General features: G+C 31.9%; 1 protein-coding gene across 3 annotated transcripts; it reads right to left on the bottom strand.

Annotated features, from left to right (window-relative positions):
- Window positions 1-7,041: 7,041 nt before the first annotated feature.
- Window positions 7,042-11,471, bottom strand: LOC100305388 (NSP-interacting kinase). 3 transcript variants are annotated; one of them, XM_006593254.4, is made up of 11 exons: window positions 11,077-11,471; window positions 10,821-10,953; window positions 10,600-10,671; window positions 10,348-10,491; window positions 10,186-10,257; window positions 10,038-10,097; window positions 9,799-9,896; window positions 9,511-9,660; window positions 9,020-9,361; window positions 8,270-8,649; window positions 7,042-7,655 (listed from the first exon to the last, which is right to left on the bottom strand). In XM_006593254.4, the coding sequence occupies exons 1-11, from the start codon at window positions 11,177-11,179 to the stop codon at window positions 7,335-7,337; spliced, it is 1,875 nt and encodes a 624-aa protein (XP_006593317.1). In that variant the 5' UTR covers window positions 11,180-11,471; the 3' UTR covers window positions 7,042-7,334. The 3 variants fall into 3 exon arrangements, with proteins under 3 accessions (XP_006593317.1, XP_006593318.1, NP_001238448.1); XM_006593255.4 differs by lacking the exon at window positions 9,020-9,361 and having other exon boundaries at window positions 11,077-11,465; NM_001251519.1 differs by lacking the exon at window positions 10,186-10,257 and having other exon boundaries at window positions 7,335-7,655; window positions 11,077-11,179.
- Window positions 11,472-13,124: the final 1,653 nt, after the last annotated feature.

Below are 13,124 nucleotides of genomic sequence, written 5' to 3'. Positions count from 1 at the left end.
CTCAATAGTGTTTTATCGAAGAAAATCGAACAGAAAAAAAAATTGTGGAACGAATCGATGGCAGTAATTGTTGTGGTTTCATTAATTTCTCCGAAGGAGTTTCGATTCGAAAGAAACAAAAAGAAAAACCTAAAGAATTGAAGAGAGAGAGAGAGAGAGAGAGAAACCTAACCCTAAGTGGAAGTGAAAAAGGGGGAAATAGTAGAGAGAGAGAGAGGTTATCTCTGACAACACCACAACGTAGGGCCTTCCTCTGCGTCGCTCTTCCTTTCTCCTAAGGAGCATATTTCTCCTGGAAGCTTTTTAGGTTTAGGGGTTGTGAATTAATGAAAGTGAAAATGAATAAAATAATTAAAAATGACTTCGATCAAAAACGGTTTTTATAAAACCACATTTGTAACGTTAACATCAAAGGTGGTTTATAAAAAATTGTCATTAACAGCATAATATAGTTGGCATTTATTACAAAAATGTCACCGCACCATGTATTACATCGGTTTTTTGATAATCGATGTAGATATCGCGACGTCGAAAGCAATTTTTCTAGTAGTATATATATAAAAAGATCATGTAATAATATTCAACAAAATTTAATGAAATTAAATTTTAAGAAATTGATCATATTCTTTAAAATAGTGTCAATTTAATTGAAAAATTAAATTATAAGGAGCTAAAACAATCGTAAATGAAAGAAAAGTTAATCCAATTAAAGGTATAGAGTTCGTTTCTTGTCTTCAGAATCAATTTCGGGGGTGCAAGTAACTATCTGAAGCTCATAAGATAGTTGGTGAATATTTAGTGAGATATCCAGCAGAAAAGCATACAGAAGAGTATGAATCCGTACAGATATGTAACAATAACATCCACATTCTTTGTCCAAACTTCATTCCACGTGTACTTCATGGCTTTTAAAAGTGAAAAAGTGCATTCACTTTTGAGGACCGCCAAGTGACTCAGGCTACACTTTATTTCTTTAATATGGCATTTGAACTAACAAATTTATAGAGAAAGCAAGGTTAAACATATTTTGAATATTCAAATAAAAGGTCCTACATTTTGTACAAAAAATTATATTAGCAATGATCTCATTTTTTAGACGATGAGTATCTATTTATGCAACTAAATGTGAAGGATCACTTTAATTTGCATTAGGGATTATCTAGTTTATGAAAACTTAATCTAAAGAAGATATATATATATATATATATATATATATATATATATATATATATATATATATATATCGCCCTTCACGTGGGAGTATTTATATATGATTGTCTGGAGCTAAACTAAGAATGTTCTAACCACACAATACTTAGCTGTGCAACCGTACAAATCTGGTTTGGTTTCTTCATTGCTTTGCAATTGCAACCGTGAAGTGTGAATCTTCCACCGTTTTGGAGAAGAAAAGTGAGTGCCAACAGCAACATGTAACAAATGACATTGTAGTTTTAGATTATTCTAATATTCCTAGACCATGACAACCTGAAATTTAAAGTGAAAAAGTGCAACTAAACTTCTCTTTTTCTTCCGCCCTTTATGATTTCAGATTACCAACAGACTCTCACAATGGGTATAAAGCAATCACATGGCCGAATTAATCTCCCATGACATTGAAAGATATATACTATTATTTCAATCTTAGTTTTCATTTTTCTATTTTCGCCAAATATTCATGTCGACGAGAAGACCAAAAGTGCAAGCAAAATTTTCATTCGCACATTCAATCGTACAATATAATTGGCATGTCCCATTTAGGAAGAGGGAAAAACAATTTCCTTTATTGAAAGTTTGATTCCCCGTAGAAGAGCTCACTTTATCTAGTGAGTGTTATATTCATCTTTGTGTTATTTTTGTCTTTTATCTGGAGAAGCAGTTGTATAGTATTACTTCTCCTAAGTTGCATATAACGAGATTATTCTCTAAATAGTAACAACTCAAGTAGTAATTAAAATTGTTACGGATTGAACTTATTGCCCAACCTATATATAAGACAAACCATATTGATCTAAATCATTTTAGGTATCTTAAGAACAGAGTTGTAGAAAGAAACAACAGGCCTGTTTGGATTCAAGTTACAAGTGCTTTTAAGATTTTTTCTATTGAAAATATAGAATTTTTTTCAATAGAGAAGCTCTTAAAAGAACTTCTAGCCTTAAGATATCTTCGTAAACAGTTGATGATGCTTGGTCTAGAATAAAATTATTCATATGTTGGTTGGGTTTGGGTGGGTTCGGGCCCAAACCTATCAATCTAGATGAAATCAAACTCAACAATTTTTGGCCCACATCCGACCATTTGCATGTTCGGGTATTGTGGATGACGGTTTGGGTTATATGGATACATTCAAATTGAATCCAATTTGGGTTTGAATAATTTTTTTTTACCAAAAAAATCCTTTTTTTTAGCTTTTTAAGGATTTTGCTTATTTTTTTTTAAAGGAGGAAAAACATTGGCCATTTTCTAATATACTATTTGGCCCTGGGCCAAAATAGATTTTTAACACCAAAACACATTTTTTTTAAGGATGTTGCCTTCTTTTTTAAAAATAACAAGAAAGAAAGAAATATACCATTTTCTAATTGTACTGGCCCATAGACTAAAATTTTGTATATAATAACAACAATACTTATCAATTTTAATGAAAATAAATATATTGAAGGAAAAAATGATGAAAATAATCAGAATTACATATATTAAGAGACTAAACCTGCGAAGAAAGTATACAATATAAGTTAACATTGCAAATATTTGATCCACAATACATCCATAATGATCATACATTTGAACACACTAATTAACCACATAATATGCTTTTTGTAAGTCCTCTAAGTCAGCCTTGAAGGACCAGCCTGGAATTCATTACACTGGTTAACACTGCAAAAAAACATAATATCAGTATAAACTAATAAATCTCTAGCAAGAGTGAATGATATGAAGACACCAGAAAAAAAAAAGTACATAAATCCTCACCTTTACATGCTTGGCTAGTACATTCATTTCAAGTAGCATAGAGGAAGGGCAGTCTGCCAACCATTGGCAATAGAAATCAGACTTCACCTATCTAGAGGTAGAAAAATCTTGTTAACTAGGTTTATAGTTTTTTACCAACACAAATCAAGGAAAAACAAGAGAGACATCCATTTTGGTCCTAAAAAAAATACTTGTATGTTTATGTTCAAAACCCTTACATCTTCAAGTGCAGCTTGAAAATAAAATGTAGAATAATTCTCAGCTATCAATTAGCCTCAAGCATAAAAAAGAAGGATAAACAGAAATGTAGTAAAACTTGTTCAACTGGAGATCAATAAATGCCTAAATTCCTTAGAGCGTTTCTTTATATATTCTTCCAACTTTTCATTTCAGACTAACTGGTTAAAAGGAAAAAAAAATCCACTAAATAAAAATATTCCAAAAACAAAAGAAAAATTATTGAAACCATTAACCCAATAAAATCAACTAGCAAGTGATCAAATACAAAATAGATAATATTCCAGAAGTATCAACAGATTTAGTCTTGGCCCTGTCTCACATATTGGCTTCAAAATGACACAAAAAGTTACTTCCATTGCATTAAAAGATGAGAATCATGCTAGCACTTATAAAAAACAGTATGCTTTGTTGTCTCTCTCTAAGGAGAGTAGGCAATTTCTTTCTATTCTCTTTTCAAAGCCTATGAAAATATGTATCGATGTATTATCTTTTCTTTTATATTCTTTTTAAAAATTAAAATTAAAATGTGTGTTTTTTTGGTTCATTCTTCTTGTATTGATTTGGTTCTTGTTACACTTCATTGCTCCTTTTTTTTTTTGTTCTTGTCATGGTTCATTATTTTTGTTTTCTTTTTTTTTTTTGGTCATTCTTCTTGTATTGATATCGATCATTCTTCTATTTTGTTTCTTTCCTGTTCTTGAAAATTATGAAGCACGATTGGTGGTCATGGAAAATCCTTATCTCGAAACATTGAACCACATTGCTGTGACAATCATTTTTCTTTTTACATTTGGATTCAACATGTACAAGTTGTAATTGGTATTGTGGAATTAGAGGTTGACCTAGGAGAACTATAGAGTGCGTCGATCCAACGAATCTTGAGGAGCTCAAAAAATTATTCTAGGGACCTTTCAAAATCCTATATGTGCAACAACAGAGCTTAATTATGACATAGGGGGGTCATGGCTCCCCAAATTTCTTTAAAAAAATTAGGCTTAAATATATTTTTGGTCCCTAATAAATACTTATTTTTTATGTTTGGTCCTTAATAAATTTTTCCTTCGGATCGCATTCCTAATATTTGAAATTTTTTGTCTCAAATCCTTGTCGTTAGTCCGAAATCATTATCTGCCTACGTGACCGTTAAATGGACACGTAAGATTACATGTGTGTTGCCACATGTAACCTTTGGTGTTAATGGTTTTACACATATGATTAATTTTTTTAAAAAAAAAACAAAGAAAACGACGTCATTTGAATGAAGGCCACTATAGGTTAAAAAAATGACGTCATTTGCATCATATAGAAAAGGCGTAACGGCATTGCTTCAGAAGACAAACATGTTTCTCTGTTGCTTGCTAGGTTTCCATCAAAGTTCTTGACAGAAGGTTATTAGGGTTAATGATTTGGTTTGTTGTTGCTATCCTAGAGGGTTTGTTTAGACGACGCGTGGGTGTGACATTTGGTCTTCATCTTCATCGTTGTGGTCCCAAAAGTGAAGATCGTGATCAAGAAAGGTACATCATTAAGTGTTTTTTTATTGCATTTGTATTGTTTATTCTGTCTTTTTGTTTGCTTTTTTTGTCAGTATATGATGGGGTGCACATGGTGGCTGTGCTATTGATTAGAATAATTTTTTTTGGTGGGGGGGGTTAATTTTTTTTTATGGTTTGGAAAAGATGCCTTTTTTGTGAAGGTTAATCACGCATAGTACATTATACAACATTAATTTTTTTTTACACCTCATATCTTCCTGTACATTATATAACAAAGAAAAAACACACATATCGAAGAAGAAGCAGGAACACACACCAAAAACAATAGAAATAGACCACAAAAACACACTAGAAACCAAATATGTCAAAAGTAAACTTTTCTTACATTCCACTCAGCACATCGCCAAAATATCTTGTCATGATGCTTTTTGGTTCGAGATGTTAGTTGAATCGTCGGCTTGTTGCAAAAACAATGAACACAATTGGACCCAAATGAAGAACAAGAGGCTCACATAGATGTCATTCTCTTCTTTGGACCGTGCGAAGCCCTAAACAAAACAACCCAAAACTATACGGAGGTGTAATAGTGTGAATCTCAGACTGACATACTCATCTTCTATATCGCAATTGACACCCGATGCGAGAAGAAGACACACCAGACACAACAAACAACAACGTTTTGGCACTGCCTAAAATCCTAAATATTTTTTGGTCATGTTTTAATAAAATTATAATTTAATTAAAATATAGCGTTACATGTCAGCAAACACTTTGTCAACTTACGCGTGCATCTATTCCGACGTGTCACCACACATCACAATCTTACATGTCCAGTTAATGGTCACGTAGACAGATAACGATTCGGACTAACAGCAAGGACCTGAGACCAAAAATTTCAAATATTAGGGACCTGATCCTAAGAAAAAATTTATTGGGAACCAAACGCAAACAACAAGCATTTATGAGGGACCAAAAACATATTTAAGTCAATAAATTATTCATGTGAGTTAAGGAGATTTAACCATTTAGTGACAAAAAAATCCAAATAACAAAATATTTAGTTGTTCATTCACACACCATAAACTACAAACCGAATCTAATTAATCTAAGGATGACAAGCAACTACAAACTCAACTTATCTTGAAAATTGTGTGCGCGCATGCTAAATGTAATTTTTTATTACAAAAAATAGTAAAGTATAAATGTAATTTGATAAATTTAATTCTATTATTATTATTATGTAATCTTAAATAAATTTTAATTATTATAATCCATATATGATTATACGTTTCATATTTATGTTTATACTAATTTTTTAACAATAAAATAGTTCTTATTTAATACTTCCTTATATATAAGTATTACCATTATTTATATTTGTAATCAACAGTACTAATAAGTTTTAATAATATTTATAGACAATATATTTCACTAAATTTTTAATTTTATTAATGACATTACATCAGCCCTTAAGGACTGATTTAATAACACCTTTTCATGTAGATTTCTTATGTAGTTTTTTCCTATGAATTTTGTCTTTTTGTTTTTTGTAAATTTTTTCCATGATTTTTTAATTTAAACAGTTTTTCTATAATTTTTTAAAATATGATTATTTTATTAAATTCAATAAAAATATTTCTTTCAACTTATCCTTACAAATTTCTCGGACTCGGATCATAGACCTATATCATTCAACTTTTCGCGTAAAATTACAAACTGAAATAAAAAAATAGAGTTTTTAGGGTGCCCAAATAATTTGGGATTATGATATTGTTAATTTTTTAACCAATCAAATTACATATTATCTTCTTATTAATTACTTTTTTGTTTTTTCAAATTAGTCCATCATTATTATTTTTTAAAGCTTTAAAATTGTAACTTTTTAAATTAGAAAATATGATTAAAGATATCTTTAAAAGTTTAAACTCTAAAATCTTTTTAGTTACTTTTAACACTTTTTTATAAAATCGATGCTTAAGAAAGAATAATAAGAAATTTTTAAACCCTAAACCCCAAAAGATTTTTTTTATATAAAAAGTGTTGAAAGTAACAAAAAAGATTTTAGGATTTAAACTTCTAAAGTTATCTTTAATCTTAAAAAAGTTAAAAATTTAAAAATTTAAAAAATAATAATCAAGGACTAATTGGAAAAAATGAAAAATAATTAACGAGAAAATGACATATAATTTGATTGATTAAAAAATTACCAATATCAAAACCCCTAAAATTATTGGGAACACCATAGAAACTCTTTAAAAAATAACATAAATGACAAGTATCTCTAATAAATTATATTGAGCATCAAAAAATGAACAAAAGAAGGCAAGTAAGATCATTTAATTACTAGTTTCACTGAAAAACTAGTAAAGATTTTCATTTTCTCTTAACTTTACAAAAAATTTCACTACAAACTCATCTTCAACAAAGTCTATGTACATTAGAAATAAGTAAAACAACCAAAAGCCTTTCCAACTTTGAAGGCTTCTATATACCATACAACATACAAATGGACTCAATTATCATATGTTCTTCAATTTCATATACTTTCTTTAGTAAACTAGAAAACCGATCATATGAAAGAAAAATAAATTAAAAGTAAAAGAACTAAACAAGACTATGAAAAATTCACCTAGGGCCTGAGAGTTCCATGGCTTGGACTAACAATGAAGAATCATCAGTGAGGTCAGAATACCTATCTGATGAAGAGAGTTCTTGTGGTTTGCAGTTAGAAGTGTCAGCACTTTGTGAGGCTTCCCATTTCTCTGCCAGCCCATCACCTTCAAGCATGCGTACAACTTCGGACATTTTGGGCCTGTGGCCCGGAAGATATTGTGTGCACAAGAGTGCCACTTGAACAATTTCCTCAAGCTCAATCCGGTCATAGTTGGTCTTGAGATCCTTGTCAACGAGCAACTCAAGCTTCTTCTCTTGATGAAGTTTCCTTACCTGAATGAATGTCCACATATAAGGACTTATTACACTTTTCAGAAGAGCATAGTTTTCTCAAACATTGTTGCTCTTTATAAAAGGTTTTCAAGGAAAAGAACATCTTTGGTTATTTTTTACCGTTGGTGTGATTTTGGTCCCAAACTCAGATTAATAGTGTGTTTGGACGCGTTCTAAAGTCACATAAATTGGTATTTTCACATCAAATGTAAGAACAAATGCAGAAACTACTTAGGCAAGACACAAGCCACAACATGTAAATCCAAACATGCACGTATTTTACAATAAATAGGTGCATGTTTTACAAATCTAATGGTCTCAAAGCCATTCATTAGTTTGGAATTTTACAATAAATTTTACTATATGCTGGACACACATTTGGTTCAGCCTTTCTTTTTGCACAAATAGTCGTTTTATTTTTCAAAATTTCTTGTAATTTTTTTTTGACAAAAATAAAGGATAACTTTTTAAAATAAACTTAACAAGATTTTAACCAAAATTAATTTAATTTTGTAAAATCAAGTTTGCAAATTTTCATCCAAAAAGACAATTACTCTTCAACTTAGCAAAGTGGGAAAAGAACTTTGATGAATGACAAAGGGAAACAAGCTTACCCAATCAAGCATGGCTCCTTTTTGGTTGGCTGCTTTGCCAAATTCTAGTGCCCTTTGGCCTGTGATCAATTCAAGAAGCAGAATGCCAAATCCAAAGACATCAGTCTTCTCAGAAGATTGCCCTGTGGAAAGGTACTCTGGTGCAATATGCCCAACTGTACCCCTCACTGCAGTTGTGACATGTGAATCTTGGTGATCTAAAAGCTTTGCCAGCCCAAAATCTCCTACCACTGCCTCACAATAGTCATCAAGCAATATGTTTGCAGCCTTCACATCTCTATGGATTATCTTTGGATCACACTGCTCATGAAGGTATAGTAGTCCCCTTGCTGCTCCTAAGGCAATTTGCTTCCTTGTGCCCCAGTCCAACACTGGCTTACCTGCAAATATCCATCACTGGTATATGGATCAGCCACTCAACTTACATAGCACATGCATGTTCATTTTAGTTCTGTTTAGATAAACTTCTCTATATGCACCTTTGAGAAGAAAATAAGAAGTTAAAATCAATTTATGTACCTTAGTTTTTGGAGAAATCAAGTGATGAGGGAGGTTCTATAAGAGTTGAGTAGATAAGTTGATTTTAATTTATAGGAGAAGCTTAATTTATTTTACTTATTTTAATCTTCTATAAATACTTAGTGGGAAGTTTATCCAAACAGGGCTTAAGTCTGATACAATAACCATTATTTACTCAAAAGCTCTATCAGGGACTGTAGAAAAGGTGTCTCTTTCTACCGTTGAGCTTACCCTTGAGCCTAGAAGCAACACTGCCATTGGACATGTAAGGATAAACCAAAAGCCTTTCTGTTGGTGTCATGCAAAATCCATACAGTTTGAGGAGGTTTCTGTGCACTGCCAAGCTGATCATTTCAACTTCAGTCTGAAATTGTATATCTCCTCCAATGGCATTGCCATCTTTAAGCCTCTTGACTGCTAAAAGAGTGCCATCTGAGAGAATTCCCTTGTAGACATTTCCGAAACCACCCTTTCCAAGAATGTTTTTGTTGCTGAAGTTCTTGGTAGCAATCTGGAGTTCTCTTAAATGAAACCTCTTCAAGTTTCCAAGGTAGACTTCTTCATGATGCCGGTCTATAGTGATTCAGAGTTAAGACATAAATTGGAGGAACTATTATAATTGGACCAAATATGTTCAAAGTTTAAGATATGTTGCACTAGCACAATGTTTTGTATAGTATAGTTATGCATAATTTTAAGCTTCAATTAAATAGGAAATATACCTTTAACATCAAAGAATGCCTGTTGTTTATGCTTGTGCCTCCTCCATAGAACAAGTCCAACACCAAGAACTATCAAGCTGAGGCATCCCAAACTTAAACCAAAGGCTATGGCCATTTTGTGAGCCTTTTTTCTGCCTGATGGTGAAGCATCTAGGGAAGCAAAGAAAATTGCTGTCAACATTAGTACAATGATTATGCAGAATGTATCAAAATGCAACATAAGGAAAGTGATGTAAGGAAAAATCATTCAATTGCAAAAAATCATGAGCAAATCTGAAAGTATCTTACCCTCAGTATTGTTCAAGTTCATTGGCATAGGCATAAGTGTCATCCCATGGCAATTTTTTTCTTTTTCTGTAGCGCAAACGAGGGGGTTTCCTACAATACTGAAACAACACAAGGGAATGAGAAGAATTTTGAAGTCAGTACAAAATTCTTCTGTATTTTGCAAACACAGAAATACATTAATTAACGTCATCAAAGTGAAAGGCCAAGAGACAGAGAGAGGGAGGGAGATAAAGTTTTACCTGAATGATTTGGCCAAAATTTTAGGTATAGGGCCACTCAGATTGTTGTAAGACAAGTCACTGAAATGATGATCACAAAGAAGTCATTAGAAATACAAAAAACAAAATAAATGCAGAAGAGAAAAACAAAATTGGTCATGAAGATTACAAGAAAGCAAGCTGTGCCATGTTAGCTAGTGACTCTGGGCATTCTCCATCAAAACTGTTATTATTAAGCCTCCTGAAACCATTCAAGAAACCTGGTTAGTTTACACTGATAATATGACATATTCTAAGCTTCAATCATTGCTCATAAATGCTTTATGCTCACAAGTATTGTAGTCTTCTCAGATGACCCAAAGAGGGGGGAATTTCCCCACTTAAGAAGTTATCAGAGAGATCAAGTGTTTGAAGCTTGGAAAGTTTTCCTAGCTCTGAAGGGATTGGTCCAGTTATGTTGTTATTCTGTAGCACCCTGAAAAGTGATCCAGAACACCCAAACTAGTATTAATGGAAGTAATAAATATAAGAAGAATCGATCTTGAGAATTCTAAAATGCATAGTGTTTTCTAAGATTACTTACACAGTCTGAAGATTTGTTAGGTTTCCTATGCTTGGAGATAGAGTGCCAGACAAATTTTGACTGGGAATGCCCCTAGAAAAGCAGGACCAGGTTCATCAAACTGTTAAAAACATTTTACAACACAACCTTGATATTTGTTGTGGAATGTTCAACATTTTAAGCTTTTTGTTTTGCAAACATTCCAACTTGAAAATGCAGCAGAAGATTGAAGAGAGACTCACAGGCTAATAACAAGATTCTCAGGGGAACATGTGACCATGTTCCAGCTGCATGGATCAACTGCATCCCCATCCCAATTATCTAGAATACCATGAGGATCCACAAGAGAAGCTTTTATGCCCATTAAAGCTTGCACTACATCAAGAGAGACATAAAGACTCAGTTCAAAATTCTCACTAATGAACTGATTTGAAGACATGGAATTTTATGCTTTTGTACAAATCTGTGAAACTATGAAGGACAAAAGTTCAAATTTACCTTCAAAGTTCACACCCTTTGGAGAAAGCAAAGCATTCGAAGAGCTCCAAAACCAGAAGAAAAATAAAAAACAAAGAATCGCTTCTCCTCTTGGCTTCCCCATTCAATTGGATTGGAAAAATATCAAAGAACCAATTACAAGTACTGGAAACACCTCATGGTAGTGTAGTACTAAAGGATAAAGATAATGAGGCTATTATAGTTCCTCTCAAATGAGTGTTCTTTCAATTCTTCTGCAGTGGTTTTCAAAAAAATTAAGTGCCAGAATCCCATTCACCAAAAATCTTGTGTCAGACCCAAGAAAATAAGACAGGCTTTTGATAATATAAAGGGAGAACTAGCATAGCATGCCCTGCCATTGAGCCAGGTTTTGTAAAACAAGATAATGTGTTGTTATGGCCTTAAAATTAGCCAATTGAAGTTAAAATTTGAATGACACATGGCAGGGGAGAGAATATGCCAGGGACAGAATGGGAAATTCAGTTGTGCGTTAATCATGCACATGCCAAGGAAACAGAAAGAGCTTTTTAACAATTATTTATTCACACCAAAGTAAATAAAGCCAAAAAAACACACTGGACCATGAGAGAGAGCATATTATTTTACTAGTATAAGTGAAATTATGCAGATTCACATAACATAACAACGTTTTTTATCCCTTGTTTTTGGTGTAAAATGGTCAAAATCCTTTCATATTTTTATACATTAGTGACAGTGTCTGTTTGCCTAGATATGGGCACTTGCAAGCTACATGCTCAGTTGAATTAGTCAAAAAACTTGACCTATAAGTTGATTAGCTTATGTATGAGATGGATAATATGTGCTTGGGGCTTTGCAGAATCCAACATTCCCTGGGTTTGGACACTCAGTAAAGTTCCAAGCCCCAAAATTTTTAAAACAAAAGTATTGAGAATGTGAGAATCTCGAGGAAGTGGGGGGTTATGGGGGCTCGAAATTGATGATGAATTTGGTCACCCACTATGCCATGACCCATGAATAATTCTTTGTTGGCTTTCTATTTTGTTAAGAAAAAATTATATAAATGTATGTTTGGATGCATTAGAATTAAGTGTAAATATCAAAGACGTAATTTTAGGTAAAAAAAATTATATGTTTAACTTTATATTAAGGAATTGATTTTGAAATTAAATAATTCTATGAAGCTTTTCCATTGAATAAATATTTGAGTAAATTATAGCAACATTTTCTGAGTTTTTTCTTTTTTATCAAATTACATGTAACTTTATTTTTTGTATTTTCTTACACTAATTTTATTTAAGTTTGAAACATCTTCTATGGTTGAAAATATTACACTCACCCCTCAATACTCTCTCAAATCTTGCACTTACATTTCCTACAAGAAAGATAAATGTAATGGTTTAGAAAACAATAAATACTTATATAATTACGTGAAACATAAGAAAATAATGTTGTAATTTGCTCTCAACATTTTTAGATTGAGTTTTACTATTGATTTACTTTTATAATAAAAAATAATATAAATCATATAATTTCAAAATCACTACTTAATAAGTTAACAAGGGATCTTCAACCCACTTCTCAAAGTTGGAGAATATTAGACATCTTGATGGTAGAGTTTGGAGAACTAAACATTTTTGAATGATCTACTAGCATCTTAACCGTAGATGACAACGTGACAAATTCAACAACTATAGTTAGGATAGACTCTAATATTATCTTAAAATTATGCTTGTACCTAATTAAATCCTATAGAATTAATTTGTAAGATGAAAGTTGTACCTACTTATATATTTTATTTTGACAATATCTTTGATCGACATGAGATCTCTAACAAATATAAAATTATTTTAGATTGTTAGTGTAAAGAAAAAGTAACACAAAATAAATATATATTTTTATTTATAAAGATAAATATATTTAGTTGAGCTGTAAATGTTGGGTCATGGTAATGGCATAGATTGGAAGTACTTTATTTTAGATCCCGTAAACCACTATAAGATAACCATCAAAGTTGGGCCACTTCCGTGTATTCCCTCAGCAAACAGCCATTCCCCTAAATTTGTTCA

This window comes from Glycine max, chromosome 13, assembly GCF_000004515.6.
Source record: "Glycine max cultivar Williams 82 chromosome 13, Glycine_max_v4.0, whole genome shotgun sequence".
Taxonomy (NCBI): domain Eukaryota; kingdom Viridiplantae; phylum Streptophyta; class Magnoliopsida; order Fabales; family Fabaceae; genus Glycine; species Glycine max.
Note: the sequence above shows the minus strand (reverse complement) of the source record. Positions and strands in the feature narration are given on the sequence as shown.

Coding starts and splice junctions, on each gene's coding strand:
- LOC100305388 (XM_006593254.4), bottom strand. CDS start 11,179: ATGGGGAAGCCAAGAGGAGAAGCGATTCTTTGTTTTTTATTTTTCTTC. Junction 9,897..10,037: donor ATTTTGGCCAAATCATTCAG/GTAAAACTTTAT, acceptor GTGTTGTTTCAG/TATTGTAGGAAACCCCCTCG. Junction 9,661..9,798: donor GAACTTGAACAATACTGAGG/GTAAGATACTTT, acceptor TTGCTTCCCTAG/ATGCTTCACCATCAGGCAGA.